Source organism: Rhea americana, unplaced genomic scaffold, assembly GCF_003343005.1.
Source record: "Rhea americana isolate MKP2758 unplaced genomic scaffold, rheAme1 scaffold_15, whole genome shotgun sequence".
Classification (NCBI taxonomy): domain Eukaryota; kingdom Metazoa; phylum Chordata; class Aves; order Rheiformes; family Rheidae; genus Rhea; species Rhea americana.
In genome coordinates, this window is record NW_028185594.1 from 745,746 (window position 1) to 773,141 (window position 27,396).

General features: G+C 40.2%; 1 protein-coding gene across 1 annotated transcript in view; it reads right to left on the reverse strand.

The window, feature by feature from the left end:
• The window catches only part of SPAG16 (sperm associated antigen 16), a 355,243-nt gene that overhangs the window by 145,839 nt on the left and 182,008 nt on the right, over positions 1–27,396 (reverse strand). The window contains exon 12 of the mRNA XM_085299542.1: positions 16,894–17,037. Coding sequence (XP_085155668.1) covers positions 16,894–17,037 — 144 coding nt within the window. The remainder of the gene's footprint in view (positions 1–16,893; positions 17,038–27,396) is intronic.

The window sequence follows — 27,396 nt, forward strand, 5'->3', positions numbered from 1 at the left end:
CCAGCTTTTAAACTCGTGAGAGAAATTTCCTTCTTATTCGGAACACTTTTGCTTTGAGAGTTTTGGTTAAATGACCTTAAGAAGAATTTACCGAAAATCCAAGTATACCACATTTACGAGATCTTCCTTGGTCAAATGCTCCAGGACCCCTTCAGGAAACTCTAACAGTTTTCTAAGACATAATATCCAAAGTCAAGCTGATACCTTGTAACACTTCATTACATCAAATCTATCCACACATCCTGTAGTTTTGTTCCTTAACATCCAGTTTTCTCGGTACAAAAGTTAGATTGGCTGATTTACAGCTTGCTTGTTGTCCTAAACTCTTTAAAAAACTGAATAACGTTAATGAGGTTTTTTCCAATTATGCCAGGAATAACAAGGTTAGTGGTTTTATTTACAAAAGATTAGAGGAAAAATGTTAGGCAATTATAACAAAAATATAGCCCCAAATACATTAACCTCACGTATTCAGAATAATTTCTCCCTTTTCATCTTATCAACATCAGCAAAAAGATCTTGCCTTTAGGATACAATAAACTCAGCCTTAATTTTAGCAATGGAAAACACGTTACCGCAAGCGCTGGATAGCCTTCTTCCAAACCTCTGGATACAAAAACGTAGGCACTGAGAGCAGCTAAGGGTTGATTTCAAGCTCCGCTCTGGAGCTTCACCCTTGGAATATACTCAGAGATATTTAGGGCTTTTTGTAGTGTAAAAAATGTGGGAGGGGAGGTGTCTATTTTTATCTATTTATTTATATCTGTTTTATTCCTCCCTTCTTCTTTTCCCAATAGCTGTCCACCAGCTTGCTCTGTGAAGGCACCTACTAAGACACCTTGAAATATGTGCACCATTTATCCGCGGGATCTCCAGGGGGAACCTGCCATTACAAAACACCACCTAACTAAACTTGCAGTAATTTAACATTTGGGGGCTTTTTTGTTTTGTTTTTTTCACACTTGTCATCTCTTGTCAAAATATCGTACTCCTCCTCAGGGCAGTTACACTCCCAGGCCTAAGACAAAGTTTCGTGATCTCTTAAAAATTTTAAGATCTCACAGTCGTAATTCTGGATCTCTTTTCATATCTATGAAAGCATAAGGGCTTGAAGGCTGAGTAAGGATTGCTGGAAGAGACTTGATTTTGTCAAACTGCTAGGAATAAGTGTGGTTTTTTATTAATGAAACACTTGGACTTTTTAATAACTCAAGACAGATCTCACTCCTGGAGACAGACAAAATTAGCTAAATGAGAAAGTACCGTACCCTTTATACAGTGATGAAGAGAGAGATACTTTAAAACAAGTTCAGAAGCAGGTATAAAATGAGACCGATGAAATCGGTGATGGATTCAGAGGGTAGCGTGCACTGCCACTGCTGCGAATCACAAAAAAAGATTTATTGCTTATGCATTTTTTAATATATAATCCCCCAAAGGCTACAGGAAAACCAGGTTCCTTGGGCTGAATTTTGAGGATATGCTATCAGGGCCATGACAAAAAAATCTTTTTGGAAAACAGATCTGAGCAGGGAGGTCGTTCAAATGGACTCAACGTGGCACGGGGCGGTAGGGGAGCGAGTTGCAAACGTGGTTGAGAGCTCCTTCCAGATCAAATGAGGAAAAAGCAGAGAATGGGAAAGCAAAAACAGAGCTTGCAAAGGAAGAGTAACGAAAGCCAGGCTGAGAACGGAAGCAAAAACACACCGGCACTAGCGAGGGAAGCGCTACGTCCAGCAGCATCAGGCATCAAACCACCCTTCCTGCAACAAACCCACTACGCTACGCTTAGTATCGGACCAGTAATGGCACATATTTTCTTATTTGAAAGATTTTTGGCCCTGAGAGATAAAACAATAGAACATCCCAAGTTCTGAAGTATTCTTTAGCTATCCACAGCTACAGCATTTTTCTAAAAGCACGATCACTCTACATGCATCTGATATAAGATTGTTCAGGGTAAAAAAAAATAGAAAACAGAGATGTTGTTCTTGATGATTTAGCCTGTCAGCTTAAAAGTCTATAATATCTACATGATCCTGTAATGTATGACTGATTTTCAAAAATACCTATCGATTTTTAATATAAAAATATACAGAAATACAACATTACACATGCAACCTTAATTGTTAATGGCTATGTACATTGTCTCTATTTGCATTTAAGACCGATCATCAGCAGAGAAACTTCTGATTAATTATATGGAGAATCATAAACGTTTTTCTTTTTACCAACACAAATCAAAAAAATAGACAACATATTGGGTGAGAAAAACAACATAAAATCCTATTGTCTTCTTTCAATTCAAACGCATTCAAATGTACTCAAATGACTCTGCCAACTTTTAGAAGTTTGATGCTGCTCATCTTTTAAAGCGAATGGCATTACGCTCATGTAGTACAGTACAATGACATATGGGCCAGATTATTTGGTTTTCCCTGGTCTTATTTGCTTTGAGGTTTTATTTTTATTTATTTTTTTTAAACTTAGAATTTCTAGAAGATCAAGACTCTCTTCAGGATATCTATATCCCTTATGCTTCAAGGGATATATCTTTTTCCYTAACACTAAAAAAAGGTACAGGTCTACCCTTCAACTGATACCAGGTATTCCTGACTGATGCTGTAAATCTGCCTTTCTATAAACCATTAGGCTGCAAAGAACTTTGGAAATGTTAATTCCATGCTCCTCAAAAGCAGATAGAGCATTAACTTCTCAAGTCTTCATGAATGCAATAAGAACACAACTTGCCTTTCGTTATATATTCCTTCTTCCTCCAGCTGCATCATCCTCACTGAAATATTTCACTATTATTATTGAGTTGTAAACATTATGGGTCATATTCAGTGACAAAGTCACCCCTTTGGCACAGAGTTATTCTACAATTCAGCTGACTACCCTAAAGAAATATCAGTCAAACGAAGGCAACACCCATACTGATGGTGTTACCCTGTAAATCTATCAAATACACTATTAACAGCACCTTCAGACATCCCGCCTCTTTCAGGTACTTCTGGATGACAGAATTCCCAGTTAGAGCTGAACGCGGAGATGCTCCAGAGGGCGTTACTCAGGTTACCACTGAAGATGATGCAGACAGTACGGCCAGTAGCRTATTCTACTTCATAACGTCAGTTGTCAGGCAGGACCGCAGACCCAATCCTTCAAAATCCACCTTGGCTATCATTTTCTATCAGCCAAAATATCCGGCAAAGCCCTTTATGTCATTTAGGATCTAGCTGCGTGGGACATCCCTCTTTCCAAGTCTCATCTCCGTGACTGATGTGATCTCTCTTCATAACCACTGAACGTCATCCTTGATCAGCTTTATCCTGAGTACTGCTGGAGGAATCGAGCATTTTCTTTCTCTCCTATTTGGTCAGTAATAGTCAGACTTCTCTGCCCTGCATGTCTCATCTTAAGAGTTAATCACAGGAACAAGAGCTTAGTTTCAGCAGCTGCCAGGGACAGCGCAGGAAATAAGGCAAAGCTTTTGTCAGTGTATCCTACATGGCACTAAGTGAATGTGGCAACACCTGTGCCACCAGCATTTCCACATATTATTYATACAGAGCTGCGGACATGCCTGGTGTTCTGCAAACACACGCAAAGATACGGTTCCTTGCCCGAGACAAGAATGGTCTGCATCAAAAGAAAGCGAGCAAAGCTTTATACTCGGTGCTGACAAATATTGGCTCTCCAAACAAGAGCACGCTAAACCAAACACAACTTGCRTTCAAGTTTTGTCTCCTAAAATATCTGCAGCAGTGGGTAACGTTTGACCGGAGCGCAGCAGTACAACATTAACGTCAAGCCAACAACATATTTTGAACTTAGTCTAAAACGTGCTATCTAAAACATTACAGGATTAACAGTTTTAACCACGACAATTGAAAAGTGTTTTAAAATCAATGCTAAACAAGTGGAAAAAATACCTCTTTAATTTACTTCTATTGATGCAATTATTCTCAAGTGAAGTCCTTTAAGCTGCTGCATTATTTGCTGTATCAAAGCAGGCAGGCCCTAAGAGCAGCAAAACCCAATGGAAAAACTACAAATACTGTTAAAGCYGGTTTTAATTTTACTGACATTAAATGCTAAGCGAAAGAGGAAGGATAAAGAAGGTAACCCAATGTCCTGYGCATAGCTGGTTCCTTCGCAAAGGAAAGAGCCGCCGCATGATAAATGGACCTCAGGGGACTCCTAACTGCTAGCTGGTGGCTGCCAGGCAAAACACACCACAGTGGCATTTCTGTCCACCTTTCCCAAAGACAGTCTCTCTCTGCTGTTCATCTGCCAATTAAAAATACGTATCTTAGGAATTCGTAGATCTTTCAGACTTGCAACTGTCTTTCAAACGTTGTTAGAATTAGCCTTCAGGTTAAAAGTCACTAGAGAGCAGAAGAGAGGATATAGRGAATATGTACAAAAGAGGCATAGGGAGGAAAGAAGAGGCACTCAAACAGGTAAACAACTGCTTCCTTAGAAATAAGGCTAAAAAGAGTGACCCAGACAATCACACTTATAAAAATGCATATTTACCATTAGGGTCCATACCTTAAGCCACGAGAGATCACTCTTCAGAAACATTCTTTTCTCATTCAGTGCTAAAAACATAATGCAAAGGATGAAAATGCCAACCATCAGTTCAGCTCTACAGTCCTCCTAATTCTTCTTTTTTTTTTTTTTTTTTTAATCATCTTCCTTTGCCATGGCGTGTTTTTGCCATGGACTCATTTGCTTCTCACCAAAAAGAGCAGGTGAAAATCCAGATGAACTTAGAAAAGGTTAGGTCAAAACAGGTTCCCACAGGAGGAAGGAGGAAAAAAAAATAAAAGAGCTCAATAAGGAACAGATGACATTCCCACACCAAGCAGGAGACCTCACAGCATCCTTTAGCAAGGAGCAGCTCTGTATGGGCCCAAAGGAAGACAGGACAAACTCCTGGAAGAAGAATGAATCAAGGGTTTACAGGGAAACCACATCTGGCTCAAGAAACCTTTTGAGATAAAAACTAGAGTCTAGGAGGGTACTAGGACAAAAATGCTACAAACGCGTTTTCCTAGGCAGCTACTGTTGCTCACTGCTGGAGACAGGGTAAGAGTCTAGAAGAACTTGGTGCGTGCAGCCATGCTTACGTTCTTAGTCTTTTTTAGACAATGCTCAGCAGATAGCAGCGAGGATTTTGTTTCCAAAAAATTTTGTACCCTTCAGACAGGCTTGGAATACATTCAGACAAATCTGGAATGCAGTTCACTTTGGCTTGTTGCAAGAACTCCGAGTCACATAAATTATTTACAGAGACATTTCTTACTGAAACCCCTAGTGTTTTTTGATGCCTATGGTTCATTTGGGGTGTTGCCTTCGTTATCCTTATGGACTGCACGTGTCCAAGATTCAGTCTATGCTCTAATTGTAATATGTTACATCCTTCAAAATAATCTTAAACCTAATCTTATCCTGTTTTATTGATAGTCATAGGAAGTCATTATACAGAAGGTGAATGCCAGCATACTCAGAAAGCAGAAAACCAGAAACATCTTTTCTTTTCTCATTTATCACCAAGACCAAGGAAAAAAATAATTAAATTTCAAAGAYGCAAAATCAATCATGAACTGACAATCTATAAACGAAGTAAGAGGTTTCAAGGCCAGGAAGCATGGCAGTAACCCTTACCTGGTGGACAGTATGTAGRTGCACGGCTTTTTGTCTGAAAAGAAAAATGCAGCTGTCCTGCAAAGTCCTGGAGTGTCTGTGACACAAAAACTGCCCGCCAGAAATCTTTAGAAAACCACCAGCGCATAGAATGCCAAGTGCAAATTCAGGGTAATTGTTCATCCTACATTATCCAATTGCTAGATCTTTTTATAATATGGTTATGTCTATATATTGACCCAAGACAGGATAATTGTCTTCCCCTACCAGCCCACCTGGTTATTAGGGGCAGGGGGGAGAAAACATCCTTTTGGCATGGCACTGCCACAACTTCTGGATGAGGCAGGCACTAGGACTAAGCACCATAAAAGCAGTGATTATTTTGTTTTAATGAAGCTCATCTTGTTTATTAAAACTTCCTCGAGGCTACGGTACACTTCAGAAGTGAAAATTTCACRGCTGCAGTAATTTAAAAACGATATGCTGCTACTACCAAAAAGATTCCCAGGATACTATATGAATTTTCAGAGAAATGGATTCAAGCAGCTAAGAAAGAAGTCTCAGCCAAGCAAGTCCTCTATATTTTACAGCATTTTCCCTTTCTAAACTGAGTACCAGTGAGAAAAACTGGCTTATCTAACCACATGCACAAAAATCCATCTCATGTGGTGTGCCTCCCACTGCTCTTCCAGTAGTGCTTCTCTATCCCAGGGCAGAATTACCCTTTTATTTCAAGGGTTTGGGCCAGCTCTACATGTAGTCTGCAGTTCTGCATTTGGGGTCATCATGATGATTTTTGCAATGGCTACAAGGTAGCAGATTATTCCAATTCAGTTTACAATCTATAGAGACCACAGTCTAATAATAGAGTTAGCTGTCTTTCAATGTCATATAATTAAGGGTAGCTAAATGAGTTTTTAAAATAAGTTAGAAGGTAGAAAAGCAAGTTTTCAGTGCGTGCAAAAWTCCTCCTCCGAAAGTTTTGGAAGCACGTCACAGGTAAGGAATAAAAATGAAAAGACAAACGATAAACTAGTTGATGTATTTAGAAATTAGATTTAACAAAACGCATGTCAGCAGGACAGCAGATGTTAGACAATGCAGGGGCTCCAAGTTAAATATTTTGGAATAAGCGTTGCAAAACTACCATATTTTCCAGAAATGGCATCTATACTACACCATTCCAGTATTTTCCCTCAAACAATGTAAATGTAAGTTAAACTCTCCCGAGACACTGTTACATTTTTAAAATAAATGAGTGTATTTAGCCACATAAATCTACGCATAATACAAATCAATATGCATAATGTGCATTAAACAGCACGTTAATAGTAGTAYGGAATGCTTAATCTCAGCACCCAACCCATCCAGCTTGTGTCCTTCTTCCCTCTATTGGAGTGACTCCAAAGCCTCAAATGTTAGTGAAGGGCTGTTGAAGTAAGGAAAAATATGTTTTGGAAGGAGTTCAGATACATGAACTCCATGTACAGAACAGATTTATGATCTATATTAACAGTGAYCATCCTGTATCACCGTTCCTCTGAAAGCTGAAGTTATGGATGAGTCATCTCAAATCCATTACCATCCCCAAATGGTTGTCCGCTGGTGTCCAATCTCAATCAGTAGCTAGTAACAAACCACAACCATTRATCCTATTTGCATATTTGTACAAAGCATCATTATTGAACTGCATATTTATATGCACAGTGTGTTCAGTGAGTGCATAGAGAGCTCATAGTGTGTGAAGAAGTTCTGCACTGGCATTTGAGCATTGCCCAGACACCTRGAAAAATATTTAAGTCACACTACATAGCAATCTGTTGTTAGTAAAGCTCAAGAAAACACATTGGACAGCGCGCTTATGGGCGACTGTTGATCTTACGGAGCCGTGCCCATGGGACATGAYGATAGCCAAAGGCAGGGGGTTAGTCAGTAGATTGAGAGATCACTAACACTTTGAAGTGTGAGAATAGAGGAGGAAAGTGAGAGCTGAACCTAGGCACGCACAAGAGAAAGCAGCACACCAAATTTAGGATAATCATCTGCCCTCTGATACAAGGCTTTCCATGAGAACTGAGTTTCCAGTTACAAAGCCACGCACTCTCAAACCTGATGGCTACAGAAAGGAGAAAAAACAAGAAAACCAAAAGAAACCCCAACAACTCTCGGAGCCGATCAAAGCCTGGACATATATCCATGCATACAACATTTTTTCCTCTCTATTCCCCATCCATTTTATATACGCTCCCCCAACACAGAGAACAGACTTACACCCATGCCCTTCAATGGCAAAGGCAGTGAAGAAATCCCTACGCGCCCTTTCACAGCTGGTCATCTCCTCCAGCTGTACCACTGCAACTGTATGGTAAAACAGAGATTTGAACCCAGAGATTAACCAACAGGCCATTCACACCGACAAAAATCCCTTACCTTCCAGAAGCTTAAAAGTAAATACATGTGAAACTCCTATAAAAACTTCTTGCTAGGGCTTCTACCTTGACAATGGACATCTCCATGCAGTTCAGCTTTCGTAAAAGCATTCTGAATGTTTTGGGTTTATTCCAATTCCAATCTTACGAGTTGCCTCACAATTGAATTGCCATTCTCTAGTCAACCCCAGCATGAATGTTTGTTATTTTAACTGCTGCACTTTAGGAAATGCGCATTTTAACAATTTAACAAACATAGATCTCTCTCTACCTCCTYCACGCAAAACCCTTGCAGCAGACTTCAGGGACAAAACAATTGCCTTTATTGCACAGAAGAAAACAATAACGAACCAAGAACGTTAAAGGCATCAAGATTATAATTGCTCGCTAAGAAACATAACGCAGAGAAGCTTCTATTAAAAGAGATGTTCTGACACATGCAACAGCTCTGACTAGAGCAAGAGGGACACGCTCGGCCAAAAGGCAGGAGCAGACCAACGCCGTGAGCAGCCCAAGCGAGAAGGCAGCTGCCTCTCTAATTCTTCTAACCTCYCACCCAAAACAGGGAGCTAGAAGAGAACCTAAACCACCCCAAACCTCCGCAGTGAGCGAGAACATCATCCTTTCCCCCCCGGCAAAAACAGAYGACTTGACATCTGTGAGAGTGAATTACTTCTGGCAACTACCAGGCAGCAGCTGTACTAGGAGCAGCATAAACTGAAAATCAAGGTGATGGGGAAGATTGAAAACCYAAGAACTCTGTGAAGATCAGGCCGATTTCTATAAAACTTTCACTGAGCATATTCATGGCTTCACTGAAGCTGAACAAATAGGTTTAAAAGCATAGTATTTTATTGGTACTCTATAAAAGATATTTCAATTGCATCTTCCGCCTCCCTATTTCTACCATAAGTTATTATATAGAGAATATTTCTTTCAGCTAAATTCTGTTCTGTTCTACACCAGCTCTGATTACCCACACAGCTGATCAAAAAATTTCCTCTTTATTTTCTAAGAGTCTAAACATTCATATCAAAATATTAAGTGGATCTGAATAACCGAATAAACTTCTGTTGTAAAGAGCATGATTAAACTTGATACCTGCTTTTGAAACCAATCAAGGTAATCACAATGCCTTTCACCAATGCGATTAAACTGATTTAATGCTCCCAATATCAAATATGCCTGTTTGCAGATCTAAAGCTCACATGTTAATAGAATATTTATTTTTATTAACAYAGTAGGCAAGATATAATCATTTAAAAATAAGGAGAACTCTACATAAGGCAGGTATTCAGTACATTTGAAAATTATTTACCATGTAGAAAAGCATAATTAAATGATGTTATTATAAAGATAAAATAGCTAAACCACCATTTAAATAATAAACCTTATAAAGACTAGCTATCTTTTATTTTCCCCCTTAAAGCCTCAAAGCTATTTAAGGCCACACTCTGCAAGTATGATGATTTAAGAAGGTGGCTAAAAAGAAGCTTCCTTCTTGCGATGGGGCAGTAACAAATTCCTGAGTTAAAAACAGCATTAGTTCCTCTGGAGCAGCAGACGGCAAATGCACAGGGTGMAGATCAGCTGGAAGAAACCGCCAGGGCCCGGCAGGAGCTCCCGAAGAAACCYGCCGCTGGCACCGTTTGAGGCCGCGCGCCCGCCGGCGTCGGGACCCCTTTCGCCGGGATTTCGCRGGACCGGGTAACCTGCTTTGGAAGCAGCCAGCCCCAAACTCTTTTTTTCTTTGCCCTCTGCTACACTTCAGCCGATCTTTGGTCTTCAAACACTGTAGTTTAATGCTGCAAAGGTTTCCTACTACGTATTAGCTGTACTCAAATTTTCAATAGGTTTTCAATCACTGCTTTTTGAAAATAAGCCTGTCGAGTCAGTTGTGTGACTAACTCCAGGGCAGTATTTTATCACAACACGTTTTCTTCGGGCAATTATTTGCGACACGCATTTCCATTGCTCAGTCGAGCAGCTGCTGCTTCCGTCAGCTAGTTTCCCCCTTCCTCTCTTGAGCTGTTGTCAGCGTTTCCCTCTCCTGCYGTTTGCCGAGTTACTGTAACAGCGATATTATTAGTGAATCACGCTAACTCAGAGGGGCCAATATTCCCACCAGCCAAAAGGAGAAGCCCAAGGGAGCTTTTCATTCGAGAACGGTCAGTCCCGATGAAAAGCAAAGCCTGTTCAGCAGCTGCGCTACACAACTGCACGTTGTTTGCTCTTTAAAATCAATATAATGATAGACTTTTAAGGTTCCTGACATAAGAGAAAGCAATCGCGTTTTGTACTTTGTCCTGCAAAGCGTTTAGTTTTCAAGGACACTTCTGAACCACAAGATTTGTTTAAAAGAGGAAAAAGTTGTGGCAAGTCCAAACAAAATCTTGCCAACAGTAACTTCTTTTTTTCTTTTTCTTTTTTTTTTTTTAATGGCAAACTGTACTGCTTTAGAGCAAAGAAACTCCCCAGGATCCAAGTGCATAGCAGCAACACGTAAATGCACTACGTCGACGTCCAGGGCAGAATACAGTGGAAAGCAGCAGTTGTCATCCTCCTGCGTTTCGCAGAGGCACATCTCAGGACTGACCTCTCCAAAGAAAAAACGAGAGCCACCTGCATTCTTTTTTTTTTTTTTTTTTTTTTTTTTAAACAGATTCTCTCCAACAGCTATCACCTCACTCTTCAAAATGATATAAAACATATCATGCATACACATCCCAGAAAACCACAGAGAATAACCAGGTTACATGCACCAGAGCAAATTAGTATAGGTAGAAACATTCGGCTTGTGAGGGTGGATGGAAGAGGAAAAAATTTTAATCAAGTCCATTACCTGCTTATTGATTTCTTTTTGCCAGACTGATCCTGCAGAATACTTATAAAGCCTTTGACATTGAGATGTTTGGCCAAAGATATTGGATTAGTCTAAGCAAAAGCCCAGCTTCTCATGTAATCTCTCATATTTCATTTATATGTGATTTATTCCTTTGTCCAGCAGAGGCTTTTTATTTATAAAAAATAATGAGATTGAGAATCCCGAAGGAGATTTAATGCCCACCCACTCCACAACGTTCACAAAAACAGTAGGCTTTGCCGGCCCGGGAGAGAATGATGTCATATGAACGATGTTTTCTCATATAACAAGTCCGAAACTTGCCAAAGACTTTGAAACGAATAAATCTACTTGTGAAATTAAAACTACTATATTCATAAACACCAAGTCGACGGTTACATCAGCGCTACAGCATACAGTATTAAGGCTTCTGAAACATTTTTTTTCTTTGAAGAACGACTGCAACTTTTTGGCTTGGCACTTTCTGCATTAGCTCAGTTGGAAAAAGCATTTTAACAAACACCTACTTTGCTAAATACGAAGTGGCATTTAAAACCAGTTAGATAACTGAAAATTAATCATGCCAATCAAAAGAAGCTTCCAACCAYTGTCAAATTTGGTACGTAACCCGGTAACTTAAGGCCTTGTTGAACTGTGAGAATCAAAGATTTGCTAAGAAATTAAATCATTATGCCTTTACAATACAAATGCTTTTCAAAAGTCCTAAGTAAAAGGTACCAGGCACCTTGCATTCCTTTAATAACCATCAATAGTAACATAAATTTATCTGTGTCTGCAGTGAACCCTGAATTAGGTTTCAAAATCCTTATTACTCCCTAGCCTCTCTCTGGGCACAAATCAGAGTAATTCTATTCCACTGGCAGAAGACAGATCCTCGCCATTAACACGAGCCTTACAACTCTTTCCTACGGTAATACTTACAGCCGACATCTAAGTCTCAGCCTTGTTTACTGTATGATGCGGAACTCGATGTTTAGGACTGAAAAACTAGCAGAAAAAGTCGTCTGAAGATCACTCTTTAGGTACCGTTCATAAAAAGTAGTCTCAGAGACCCTTTCACCAAGAGGATCATCATTCTGCTTGGTTTGGTGGCCAGAGAGGAAGGGTGAAAGCTGTCACTTTTCTTCTTCCTCCCTGTTTCTTTTAGGCTTACAACGAGGAGCTTTGCCTGGCCGATCTTGATGTTCTTTTGAATACAAAGCTCCTAGTGTAAACGACCCCTGTGAAACTGCACAGGGCAATGAGGATTCAAGCCCCCTCCCATGTCTATCTACATCCCACAGCCAAGAACATGGTTATCTGCAAAGATTAGTCTTTGCATTGCTTCAGCCTCCTTTAGTCTCAAGTCAAAAGACACCGTTAGCAACACTCTACGTTTTAAAAAAGTGATTGGCCGTGAAACCATTTTGTGTTTCTGATGAACATAATGAATTCAAGAGTTCCCTGACCTGTCAGAACACATCTCTGGGACATGTTGTTCTTGCTGCACGTCTGCTGGCCAGCTGCTCTAACGGCTAGGTGATAACCAAAACCAATTCTTTAAAACCACTGATTCTGAACTTCTCCAGGTCTCTGTGTCAACAGACTTTTTGAAGAGCTGCAAAAGGGTATGTAAAGGTCTATGAAGATTAGTAAGAGCTTCCAAGAGCAAGGTCAAACCGCACAACTTGATGTTTATTTACAGCTTATGTACAAATGCCGCTGTGTTGAACTAAAGGCATTAGTTTGTAATGACATTTTGCAGATCCAGGAATCATAACCTTAACAGCAGCTCTTTGATCTGAAAGTCTCCCTAGTTCCAACAAATAACTGCAGCATCCACACTTCCAAGTCAACATACTGAATAAGATGGTGTCATAGATAATCCCTGTTTCTACACCTTCTCATAGAAATGAAAATATGTTTAAGATCAATACCAGGAATTACTGAAATAGGAGGAGGACTATATTTGCTACCCCTCTACATATCCTATAGCTGTTTCTCTAGAAATGATATACAAGAGCACTGTCAGTGCCAAGAAAAGCGGTGTGGATTGATGCACCAGCAGCTACCAGTAACAGAAGCTTTCTCACCAGCTCACCCTATAGGACATCAGCAGTTGCAGAAGTGGGCGAGAAAAAAGCAAGAACACTCCCCTTCGTCGTAATTCACCAACAGTCAAAGCCCCACAGGCTCTCGAGCTACAAAAGCACGTCCACCATGTAATTCTGAATTTGTACGTCCGCACACCAAGCTGTCAAATCTGATTTTGGGGCCTCAACATTTCCCTGGGTTCTCCAAGCACAAGACCCTCTGGGATGCTGCGAGCAATAAGCAGCATTAGGTTCGGCCAGTTAACTCTGAACAACTGATCACGGTTGTCTTGAAACAGTCTACTCCCTTTCTTTCCGAGGCTTCCTCCCCTCCTGAATTTTGCCCCTCTCTCCCACAACTCCTTCAGAGGTTTCTCCATGCCCTCCTTCCATTTTTGGATTACTGATCTATTGAGCTCGGTGGCTGGTCTTGTTTCTCTTTTCACATCTGTGCATAAATATGCATACAAATATATGCATAAATATATAGATTTTTATATATATACAAACACACATATGTATATATATATATGTACACATACATCTGCGGATAGTTTCTTCACAAGCTCAAATGATGATAAAAATAAAATCTGGTAAAAATAAAATCATGTTAAAAATAAAATCATGAATCTACCTGAACTGGCATTCGTTTCGGTTTCTCAGTTTATCCTGACTTTTCAGCTCCGATAAGGAAATTTATTTTTTTGAACTTTGAAAGTTTTCATAGGATGAAGAAATCGCTTCCAGTCAGATGGAGTCTTGCTACCACACTTTCATGTTTTCCAATTACTTCTCTCTGAAGTAATTTTGGTATAATAAACTGTCAACAGTTTTGATTCCTTTCCTCAGCAACTCCGAGAGCTGAAACAGCATTCCAAAGAATATAAGCAATCTCACTTCTGTCTGAGGTGAAAAGGACGTTTCAAAAGAGACAACAATTTTCGGGGTAATTTTTACATAATTTTCAGTGCGCGGACTTTGCACATCTTTTCAATTCAGGAGGTGTGGAGAAGGGTAGAAGAACAGAAGTTCGCTGTACTCCAGACTCAAACAACGTTTGCCTGAAAATTTTACAACATTTTGGAAGAGTTTACTTGATTAATATTTAGGAACATATTATTAAGGATGATACAACACATGGGCTGAGCAAGAAAAGACTATTTTACTGTTCTCAGGGATATTATAGGTCATTAACAAGCACCCATGCCTCTGTGGTGTGGCTTGATTCTTTAACCGTCGAGAAAGGCTAGCAATACAAAACTAAATATGGTACATGTGCCGAAACATCTTAATGTCTTTAGGACATGGTTCCTAAAGGCGCAGCACGAACCTTCTCACCTCATTCTGGGACCGGGCAGAAGTAAAAACTGTGTTTAGTTTTGAAATTTGACTGGTTGTCACCTGAGCTTCAAAAAGGAAGCGCTGCTCCCCTCCTTCCTTCCAGCCGCCTTGCTCTGTAGACGACAGGACCTGTTTCAAGTTTTACTTTTATTTAAAAAGCTTCAGGCAAAATTCTCCTCTCAGATCTGTGCAGAGCATCACAGCGGTGATGCGCTGCTCCCCTTGGATGACAGAGTCGGTTCTGTTCTCCCTCCGCCTCCTGTCCTGAGAGCCGCTGTTGTGCGAGGAGAAGATTCGACAAGAAAAATTTGGGTACTATGGCACTAAAGTATTGATTTTCTTTCCTGCTCGTAGCAAAGTGCCATCTTATCATTAAAAATAAGCATTCACAGCTTTAAGACTTCATGTATGCTCCTTAAAAAACAGACCATTTTGCTTCTTGTTGTAATATTATTAAACGATACAAATGACTCAGATTTAGTAAGCATTACAAGCTGCACAGCATCTCTGTCTGGCAGGTACAGCAGGGACATATAAGAACTCTTCAGACTAAACAGAGGAGACGAACCAGAGGGTTGCAAAGGGTTCTGAACATGATTTTTGCAGATGGGGAAATGCAGCAAAAAGGTTAAACGATTTAAGCACAAGCAAAAAGAGAACTGAGTAGGAATTTTACACCGGTATCTGGACCACAGTTTAATAGCCCAGTTGCAACAGTATCTCTCTTTTCACCTTTTAGATGAATCACCTTTTAGGTCATGAAAGCAAGGCTAAAACAAAGGCCATCTACATTTGACTCCAGAAAACTTTTTGAAGAACTCTCCATTTGCATTTCATTATTTTCACTCCCAGAGCACCTGACATATAGAAATCCCTTCAYTAAAAAACAGAAAAACAACCACCACCAAAAAAATAAAAGACCCAGAAGGCAATCTTGTAACAGCAGTGTTTTTGAATCACCCCGCAGCATTCAGCAGGAGTCGATTTCTACTGCAAGTGAATAATGATGTACCTCAACTCATTTTAATTTCAATAATTGAATGAGAAATAGAAAAGCTTATTGAAAGGACTGTATTCTGGTCAAAGACTAATGAGAAAATAGTTTTGAGTCTCTGAGTCAGCGGGTGTCATGGTAACAAAGCATTATTGAAATCTGATTAGCGTGCCCAGAAGCTTTACAAATGATAACATGCTCTTCTAATTGTATTTCCTTTCTTTCCCATGATGGGTTTTATATTCCTGAGAGGTAAGAGGTAAGGCATCATTCTGTTTATCGGCAAGTCAGACTCAGGATGTCCAGCACACTCGCAAATTCAGTGCAACCTGTTGGTCAGTAATAGAAAAAATATTCCCATTTCCTTAAAATAAGGAGCTGCGACTGCCATTTCCCCCTTCTTCCTAATTGTTTCATATGTAATTATCTAAGTCAAATATCACTCTGGCCTCCTCTATACACAATTTTCTAAGGGAATGCCCACGAAGAAAGGATTACTGCGGAACATCAGCATCTACCAAAACGCCTATGTTTCATAGGAGAAAAAGATACAAGATGAAGAGTACGTGCATGATAAATTCCAGCCTCAAAAGTATTCCTATATGGTCTTGAGGTTTTGAAAAGGAGGAGGAGATTTTTTTGTGTGTGTGTTTAGAGGATTGTGGCGCACGTTTGCTAACTCATTACAGCATCAGAAACCAGGAAGAGCTTCAAAATTAGCTAGAGTTCTTTTCCTTTTCCTGAAAGAAAGAGCTAACATTGCTTCATAAAATAAACACAATGAAAACACAAAGTTGGAGGCTTAATAATGCTCTACCTATAAGCAAACCTCAGGTGAGTTGCCTGGCAGACCTCATTATATCAACAGTACAGAGCTCTATTACAGCTGCAGCCTCACAAATCTGATGCAAAATCATTTGAACACACAGAAACCCAGTCTTAAATGGAAATCTTTTTTCCCCCYCAGAGTAAAACAGCATTCTATTTCTCAGCAGAATGACCATGAAATCTGCTCCCTATTTGGCCTATTTCCACAACCCTTGTAATCAAAATGTTTATTTCTCATTCTAAACGTTCACTTTCATTTATTAGTTCAGCTTCAAATCTTTATAAAGAGAGAGAAGGAAAGCTCACGTTCTTACTCTCTCTGGGTAGCTCGAATACTCTTAGTCACAGGACAAATAACGCTTAATACAAGAAATCATCTTTTCTCTATTATTAATAATGGGGCCATGTTTGTCACAGTGCACGAACGCAGTGAAAATTAATACAGCTAGACCTAAAAAGCTTTTTACTCCTCATTACGTGCAGCGGCACGTGGACAAAGTTTAAGATGTACAAAATACTAAAAGCAATCAATCTTAAGTCAACACGCAGAAAGCCAGAAGAACGTTTATCTGCGCGTTTGGAAATTCAGCAGAGAGCGCGAGGTTACACGGAGACTAGAAAGTCATCAAAGCAGGCCAGTGAGCAAAGAAAGAGCAAACAAGCACTCCCCAGCGGGGATTAGTGCCAGCGCCGGGTACTGTTTACACTAACCTCGGATGGAAGCAGCAGCCGGAAAGCCAATCAGCGTGACCTTCACCGGTCACGACGACGATCCCRCTAGGGAAGGCCCACGTTTTCCAGAGGTGGTCATCGCTGCCGGTGGCTACGATGTTTTTTCGGAGATGTAAAGCCAAGCTGCAAAAGAAGAGACAGGCGAGATTATATCCTGTATCACTTCTATCTTATGTGGAACGCACAGCTGTGAGATTAAGTTAATGCAGGGCAGTGTCTAAAGATGACTCTGATTTTGTATTGATTGTACAAGCAGTGATGCTTCCTATGCTCATAAGAATTTAAAATCTTTGCTATGTAGATGAGTTCCTGCTTCTRCCAAAGAAAACAGCCAAACATGACCGACTTGTGTGAAACCAGAATTATTTTCACATGCTCTTGGAGGTCCAGCTGATTAAAACACTTTTTCTTTTTTTTTAAAAAAATCCTTTTTAGACTATGCTTCTAAAAATGCAACAGGATAAGACATAAACAAGCAGAACCAATGTGAATCAGTATTTCCCCATCCTCACAAAATATTGAAAGTAGTGGCTGGCCAGCCTGCTGCTGATCATCAAAGCGGAGGAGGACGAAAGTGCTCTCTGCTTTTCCCATTGTACCCACATGTCTGAAGTCACCTACCACTGAGACATAACYCAGATGATAATTACACTCCACTAGCTATGGTCTTTGCCATCACTTCAGCACCTACTCACTGGGACAGAGCTATGGCCAGAAAATCCCTGCCGACACTATACCCAAAATGTGTTACCTGTTCCCAGTTTGCATTATATAGCACACCAGGACATAATGGAAAACACGACCCCATCACACCCTCATCCTGAAGGCTCAGTTTATTTTTGAATTGGCAACAGCAATATGCCTAAAATAGACCTAAAATAGAAAACAAAACTGTAGCAAAGCTAACAAGTAGCGTATTTCACATGCTTACATGATTTAAATTCGCACAATGTTTTAGCATTGTTGAACACTGAACAGCATCTAAAAGTCACCGAAGTCCCAAGAAGTACGTTACTAAATATACCAAATCTGGCACCTAGAATCTAAATGCAAAGAAAGGGCGAGGAATCATAGCCCGTGTGTGCACCTTTTCTAGTTGTTCATCAGAGCTGCAGAGAAAATGTTCATTAAAATAGAAACAGAAAAGAGAAAGAAGGTGCCAAGGAGTCAAACAGGAAGAGAAGAGAGGTCCTAAGAGGCACATAACCACCCCATTACAAAAGCCTCTTTTTAAAATAGTGTCCGTCTTCTCCACATTRTTTCATAAAATTCCCTAAATCAGAACTATAGCTTCTATTATGCTGGGAAACAAAACTCCGCTATCAAATTCATGCGAAAAATTAGAATTTCATCAGAAAACACATGCTCTTACTGCTTAAAGCACCATCTAGGAAGATTTTCACTTTCTACAGATGTACCAGACAGGCTCGGTGGTTTGGCCAAGGAACCTGGATTTTATTCTCTCCAATTTCGTAAACAGAGAAAAATGCCTAAAAAGAGAGAATTTCTTGTGCATTTACAGGGAGAAAAGAGGAGGAGGGAACGATGCTATTTACATTCTCYAGAGAGGAAAAGAAAATTGCACCATTCGGACTGGCCACAAAACATACCTAGGAAAGCAAGGAGGGAATAGAGATAAAAAGAGAACTAAAGGCTGAAAAGAAGGCGTGCAAGTGGCCCGCACACGACAGGATGAGGACAGCTCTCCCAGAAGACTCTCTTCCATAGGAGGCTGCCGGCACACCAAAAATCCCAACTTAATATAGCAGCTTTCTGCAGCACACATGGGCACATCATGTTGTTATTCTGAGGACAGCCAAGAAGGGGATCCAGCTGCACAGAAAAATGGGCAGGATAATAACCATAAAGAAGAACGCATCAGGGCTCCACACGCTCTTCTCCCAGCCTCCAAAAGCGTCAAGGTGGGCTGGGTTAAGCAGGACCTTCCCCGTTGGCTCGCGCACAGCAGAGCGACACGTGAAAGCAAGACCAACACAGGAGCATCTCTTTTACTTGCTAGCAACAACGTCTGTAGCTCTTCYGGATGTAGCAAGGGCGAATAAAAGCAGAAGGGGGTTTGGGAAGGCTGCAAAGAAAGGCAAAGGTGCCCACTGCAAAACCACCGAGCGCACGTGCTGCCGCGGGAAGCTGTCACCATCCAGGCCAGTCTGTGGTAGGAGCTTTCGAAGAGTGCGCTTTTCTCTCTCGGGAACCATTTGATCCTTCCGTTATTTGGAGAAAACGGACAGAAAATACCATCTTAATACATTTTCTGGCTTTCTCTTCATCTATTTCAGATACTTCAGCTGCCACAAGCTTCTCAAACTTGGAACCTCCAGTTCTTCTCTCCAAGTCTTTCCACTACGGGTTGAGTGCGTGCCCAGTGTGAAGAGTCACCTTSCTCAGACCTTCTGTCAGTTCTCTCATGGTTTTCCTAAACAGCTGCTTTCTCAGTTCCTGGAGGTGTGTTACACAAACTTTACTTCATTCATTTTCAAGATCCTCCAAACTCTTGCTCTAAATCCAGAAACAAGTTAATCTAGGGGCTTCCTCTGGATTTGGACTTCATTTCTGAAGAGTCCTTGTGGCCTCGCTGGGCTGCAGCTGCTACAGAGACAAGCTGTGTTTTCATTCACCAGCCATGAGGAACAGCCTCCACAGCTTTTAACCCTCCCAAAGTGCTCCCGATCCAGCTTTTGAAAGGTCCAGGCTTCTCWAAGGTTTCTAAAGAGCCTTGTGATGATCCATAGAGCGTATTTAAAATAGAAGAAAATAATATCTTGCCATCAGAGCGAAGCCCACAATTTTGCAGACTTYTCTTTTTAATTGCAGAGCTCTCGTACAACTCTGCGGCTGTCCACGGTTTTCTTCTCCATGGCATTTATAGGCACACAGTGAACACCGCTTAATTAACGACAAGCTTGTGACATAGCAGTGTTGAGCTGCTTCTGAGAAAGGGAAGACCATTCATCCAAAAAAAAAAAAGTACAATATGCAACATTAATTAGGCATCCTTGTCTTCATTTCTGGCAATCCAGCATTGTATAGATTCTTGCTTCAGTTCTGCTCACAAGGTCTAATTATCTCCAGCACAGAAGAGTTTGGGTAGATTAGAATGAAAAATCAATAATGGAACATATGTGATGGGAACATTAGTTTTCTCCTCCTCTTTTTATGGGATGGAATTTGCATCACAGGAGACTCAGCCAAGGAAAATACCTCTCATTTACTGCTTTTAAGTATATGAATACTTATGTTTACAAAATTCTTTTTGGCATTATAAGCCATTCTCATGCCTTCAGCACCTGCCATGGTAGATATATAGTGCTCCCAGTAATCTGCTTTCAAAATAATCATCAATTATTTTATTTTGACTAAAAAATAAATAAAAATATAGTATCTCCAGATGCAAAACACTTCACTATGTACTACATTTAAGCGCAGTAAAGAAATAAAATCAACCATCAAGTTAGAAAATGTTATAACCCAAAGTTGCCTGTGCTACCACAACCATCATCAGTCTGTTCTTAAAGCTCTCAAAGCATCCACCACAAATTACCTAGGCAGCAGAAGGGACTGGCTCTTTGCTTGGGCTTCCTTCAAATCCTAAGATAGCAGGGTTCCCACTGAGCCCGGGTACACTCCGTGCACAAACACAGACAGCGCTAGTATGCAAAGAGCAAACATCTCCTGATCAAGGGCATCATCTCAAACATCCTCTTCTAAGAAGTAAAAGCAGTTCCTCCCTACTTCACAAATGCAGAATATTAAGGCACAAAAAAATAAGTATGATTAATTTTAGTTGCTAAAAATCTCACAAAGTCACAAAATACTCAATTTCTTAGCAGCACTAGTTTCCTCTGGATCTCAGGAGACAGCAGAAATGCAAAGAGTTCACAACTCAAAATCTAGCCAAGCTGCCTCAGAAGTAGGCACTCAAAATGAAGAATGCAAGATTAATGACCAGCTGAGCACTTTTTGAAGGACTTGTCCAGCCTCGCGCAACTGCTCTGGGGCAGCATGAGGACAAAATCCACTTTTCTAGGGTTTCATATATAGGAGTTACAGAGAAGTATGTTCCCCGTACAGACAGGATTTAGCTGACAAATTCTAATATAGAGTTCTATTGAATATCACTTGCAAGGCTAATTTTTTTAGAAACTCATGATTTGGTCAAATTCATATGCATTCCCAGACATTGGCAAAGATAATTTTTTTAATGCCAGGAGCTATTTGGTACCAGAAAGCTCTTCTGCTACATTTCTTGCTCCAAAAATATGAGAGCAGAAAAGTTCCTCCTGGGAAAAATAACATTTTTCTTGGTCCAAGAGCCATTTCAGCTGCTGCTTTCTTGCACAAAATATTCAGCCTTACTCAGATAGCTAGCACGGAAAATTTCAGTCTGAGTAGTTACATTTTGATTAAGCTACAAATAGCAGAAAACTCCATTTTATAATGGAAAATGTTACGAAATTGTGGCTATTTCTTCCTCTAACATCAAGCCCGCTAGTTGTGTTGGAACAGAAAAGCAGAACATTTAAGTCTGTATGTTTTGAAAGCAAGAATATAACATACACTGCATTCTAGAGGATGGTTATTTATTAAGGCCTGAAACAAAAAACATATCCCTAAATATTAGGACATCAATGGTCCTATTAAAATCATTGATATTGTCCACTTGCACATACTTAATTGTATTGCTGGACAGCATCCTAGAACTCTAAAGAATTTGTAAACACGAAATGTTACTCTGTTCCAGATTTCACTGGTCACTAACTAGTGCTGAGCTSTAACACAAATTAACCAAACCATAAGGAATCGTTTCTATAGCAATGGATCATCTGATTGGAAAAACCTTATTTCATTGCATTTTTCTACCTGTGTGTGTCAGCAACAGCTTTTGAGGCAAAACCCACCCCACTGCGGTCAGATTTGGCGGCACATTTGGCTACCGTGCTTCGAGGATCGCTGTCCCTTTCTTATCTGTACAGTCTCGCTCTGAATTATCATCAAGCTCAACCTCTAAAGCTAYGGCCAGTAAAGAGCACCGCAAAATTTCAAATCATTAGGAAGGTGAATTACCACATCACAGACAGATCCAAAGCCCCTAGCTCCCAAATACGTGGGGACTGAGCTATCAGTCGTGAAAGTCCCTTTACTCTGTCCGTCTTTATTAGCACAAAGCTGGGGGGGAGAGAGCAAAGGGAAACCAGATTCAATTGATCCTGCGCTTGAAACACCTTTCAGCATAGCTGGTATTTTCTTCTTTACCTAATTAGCCAGGGTTGAGGGGAAAGAAAACAAAAGCAAACAAAACACTCTCCTGGTAGAGAAGAATTCTTGCCAAAACTGGAGCCCTGATTTATCAATAACTTTAAAACATCAAAAAAAGCCCAGTCAATTATTTTGCCTATTATAATTTATCCTGATACATCTTCCCTGAAGCTCATCTCACTAACGCAGTCACTTCYAGCACCTTTTCATCTTGGCTTGAGCTACTGGGTCTCCCCCGCCTCCATGCTTCAGCAGGACCTGTGGCACTGACATCTAATGCGGGGCTTCGTTATGCCCCGCATAACAACCAAAAAGCTTTGCATTCCTGTTTGAGGCTTTGAAATGTACCTTTACACGACGAAATGGAACAGGAGAAAATGCTTCGAAAAGAGAAAATMAACAAAAAAAGGAAAAGTAAAGACCACAAAGGAGATAAGTAGGGGAAAAAAAAACTCATAACACAAACCAACCATAACAGACCACCCTGCAAATCTTGGTACACCTTCGCTGGACCTTAGACCTAAACCCTCCACAAACTCCAATCTGTTCCTCCAAGGCCGAAAGATGTATTAATTTACAGTGCTCGTTAATCTACTTCCTCCATTCACCACGCGCACAAAATCTTTGGTCTTAGCGGCATCGCTGTAACAAACATTTATTCTTGTGAAGRAGCACATTATGAATTCACGCGCTTTTGAGCTTGCCAGAAACAGCTCTCCTCTYGACAAAAAATGACTACAGAAAGGGCAACGCTCCATACGACGCACAGCRCCTCTACAAATAATTGTACCAAGCAATACTTTGTTATGCCTGGCACATAAAAACAAGATGCTGTTGTGGTGAGAAATGAATAAAGTTCATTTTGTGAGATGGTCTATCCTTGAACACTTTATTGTGGTTACCTACTTTGCGTGCAATTATCACAACCCACTAATTTGTTTTAGATCTCTGAGCATTGGGACCTACCTAGGTAGCTTCCTGCGTTAGATGTGATTAGGTACATGCTGGGCCACTCAAAAGCCATTTTCTCCTTTACAGCAAAGACTGGCCCTAGATCAAGYCTCAGACAAATTCAAAGCTCTGAAGACAATTTTTATGCGTTGCAGGTCTTAGATATACGCACATTCTTGAATTGTGCGCTGCCAAGAGTCCTCATGATTTCACAGCATATAAAGTTAAAAACGTACRTAATCCTTTTCAGCAGAGCCATTAGATCAGAGAAAGGGGATTTTCCTGGCACCCATACGATAACACGCACATTGTTTGGTTACATTCTCATGTACAAACCTTGGCAGTTTTTCTCCTGGAATACTTGTAAATAATAAGCGGCACGAATCTAAAGCACTTCGTAGAGCATCTTTACTTATTCGGTCCTTCCTTTTACTCGCAAGGTTGCAGATAATTACTGCTGGCCAAAAAATCACTTAGTCTACAATGTCAGCTGCTACATAGGACAAAAATAGCATCTTTCTAACCCTCCTCCAGTCAAGGTGGCAGACACAACTATCCTCCTCCAGAGAGAAAGCTCYTGGTTCTTTGTAGCCCTGAAGAACCTATGGAGGTTGTTTTTTTTGTTTAACTTAATTGTCACAGAGCTTACTTGACGACAGAGCTGAGAACAGAACAATCCATCTAAACTCAGGACAAAGATTAAATAGTTTTTTTTTTTTTTTTTTTTTTTTTTTTTTTTTTTTTTTAAGATTAAAACAAGCAAATGAACAGAAAACTGCACTTCAGGAATCGTTCCCCGTGATCCTGTCCTGTGGTTCACAGGCTCTTATTGCCTACACATCAGAATCAATTTTCCAGTTTGAGTCAACTTTTCAGATGTCTGGCCTATTTTAAGTTAATTAAGCTAAAAAGAAAGGAGAATAATGAAAGAAGCAGCAGACCAGAAGATACAACAAATAAAAGTTAAGATATCGACTGCCTTTCAGCACACCTGCACTTTTGCATGGGAGCTGTACTGCCTAGCAAGGAATTACCGACCACGGTCTACACTGCCCGTCACCATGCAACTCATCGCTTCCTTTGCGGAATATGCTACATTACCTTCTTTTAGGGAGAGGCAGTCCCAAGTAAGGATTAAATTACAGTTATTATGGAAATAGGTGAGTTTAGATCCTTGCAGGAAATTCTGAAAGAGATGGTACCTCGCAGGGTAACTCCTGGCTGCGTTAGCAAAGAGGCTGCAGATAAGCAGGCTCAGAGCAAGCCCAAACCTTAACTAAGGAATAGCCTGTATTTTTTTGAACTATTCTGAACCACTTTGTACAAAACGAAGGCAAAAGGAAAGGCCTGCATTTACAACTTAGGCAAACTCGCAGTAAACTTTCCCTATCCAAGATAAAATGCCTGCCTGTTTTCTGACCTGTGCATTAGGTACTTTTTGGCTACAGAGATAATAGCTCGCTTTCTGTTGTAACAAAAGACAAACTGCTTTTCTAAAAGGCAATTTTAGCTTGACTAACTTGAAAAGGTGCAGTCTGCTTTCGCAAAAGCTTCTATCTGTGGCCTGCTTTGAATTAGCTTCCCTCGTTACTGTTAGCGATCCCCAGTCTTCCGTTGCACGGCAGCTTTTTCACAGATGATAAGGAGCAGGGCTGTGGCGTATAAAAGTTTGGAAGGAACGCTACTTTGCAACTTGCCAGTTGGTAAATTTTGTTAAATTATCAAGGTTGATAAAGGAAGTATTTAAAAACATAATTTGCAATTAGAGCCTCAAACTGCCAACTCATATTCTAAATTAGTAAGGAACTAAAGCATTAACTTCTCGAGGTCACTTCCCTCCTCTGTTCCTTTCTCGCTTTTGGAGGCAGGGATGGGTAATGCTATACGCTCTCCTTCTGTACGGTAACACTGACAAATGCTCCCAGTAACAGAATTAACAAAAACTCTTGTGGGAAGAAAGTTACATAAACAAATAGTTTTTTCCACAATCAGGAAAGTTCACATTCTGCACTAAAAGGCAAAGTTAATGCCTATAAATCATGCTCTTCATCTGAAGTTCCTCTTAATTGGACATACGAGAGAGAAATGGATTTTAGGTTCAAAAAGGGGCACAGTAATTCTCTAGTCCTGTGGTACCTACCTCGGAGGCTGCAGAGCTCAGGCGGTCTCCAAAGCTCTGCTGCAGAGGCTGTCCGCCCCAACCAGTGTTTACTGAAATGCCACCTACACCCCCCTGAATGCAAATTACACGTTTCCTTTCCTTCTGCCATCGGGAACACAGAGAACAATTTCTCTGCATCTTTTCTCCTAAAATCTTTATCTAGCAGAAGGCTGTTACCAATACTGATCTTTAAATTAGGCAAACCCAGTCTTCTCACCTACCTAGTTCTCTAAATTTCCTTAAAAGCTCTGCCCATGTATAGATAAAAAAAAAATATTTCAGCTGAGACTTCCCTAATAATGACCTAGTGTAATACATGCTGCATTCCTAGTTACACATTCCAGACTTGCATACCCCTAGTTTTGCAACAGCTATATATGCACCTGCTTTGTTATTTGTTCTCTCTCGACAGGTATTTCCTATTTTATATGTGTGTGTCTGAATTCTTCTTCCTAAATTTATCRTACAGCACTTCACTTAATTGAATTTTGTCTTGCTGATTTCAAACCATCTCTCCAATTTGCCAAGTTTATTTTGAATTCCGATCCRATACAGAAAGTTATTTGCAACCCCTCATAGCTTCGTGCCATCTACATATTTTATAAGCTATTCTGTATTCTGTCACCTTCGCTGCTAATGAAAACGCTAAACAACTGATCTCCTGAGCAAATTTTCAACTTGAAACACAGGTTGCAGAGTTCAGCTACGAGGTTCCCGCACCAAATCCATTACCCTGGTTTGCATGAGAACTTATCTTTTTGAAAGGCACACAATATGTATTTAAAAACCTTAAATGCAGAAAAAGCCACAATTTGCTTTGCTAAATTGTTGCAATGGTTAATTGCTTCCCCCCCCCCCTTTTTTTTTTTTTTTTTTTTTTTTTTTAAAAAGAACTCTATTTTAAAATCTGGCCACCTTCACCTTCCAGCTACAAATAATACTCAGCTTACTAGATCAGAGAGAGAATACCTATAGAAATTACAGAACACACTATTATAGACTTAATTTCTTACAGATAGCACCACATCCTTCTTTAAGGCTTCTATGGGGGTAGTCTATACAGATAGTACTAACTCGCTACGTAATATTTGGGAAATTACCTCTCTCCCTCTCTCTTCTTTCCTCTTTAAGTGTTCCGCCTCTTTTGCTGTCTGTAGGCATTACAGGGGAAGAAAGGAGAAAGCAAGTAACTTCAGTACTGGAAAACAACCTTAAGGAGACCTAGATCCACTTGTTAGGAGAATTAGAAACAGCTCTCAGGATTTCCTTCCACTTTCAACCTGCTCAGTGAAGGAGGACTTGGGGTACAGAAGAAATAAGATGTATTCATTCTAGGACACCACAAGAAGCTGAAGATGTATTCTAAATGTCRTCAGCAAAAAATTTTTAGAAAGAAACAAAAATCTTTCATCTAACATTCCTGACATTTATCTAGCCCTAGAGAGCGCAGAAACTGGGTCAAACTACTTGATTTCTTGACTACTCACAGTTATTCTGTGTAATATATACACATTGCATTTGAATGGTTCGGATTAGAGTATTATTTTACTGATCAGAGTGCAATAACAAAAGGCAAACACGATCAAGTTAATTTTAACACCTAGACTATTAATATGCTCTAACTCAGGAAGAACCCCAAACATTGCCTGTCCAAGATCCTTGCTCCTACTTTTCTTCTATTCATTTGGGTATGCTTTGTTTTTTTTCTTTTTCTAACTGAATGAAGTAAAAATGCAGTGCAATGACTAATAACACAGGAAACGCTTCTCTAAGTAGCTCCTAACCCGCTGCTCCCCTGCTGCTGGCTMTCCCTCCCCATCTAACCCATGATGGCACGCAAGGGCCTCTGGAGCACACTTCACCTGTGAAGACCRAAGCAAAAGAGGCTTCGCATGTTTCAGCCTTTTTCACATCATCCATCACTCGGTTGCCTTTTCCCGTCAACAGCAGACACATTTTCTCTAAAATTCCCTTTTGTACTAGCACATTTGCTTCTCTTTAGAGCTCTAGTTAGTTTTAGCACCAGCTCAGGTTGGATTTCCTTTTTTTTTTTTTTTTTTTTTTTTTTTTTTTTTTTTTTTTTTTTTTTTTTTTTT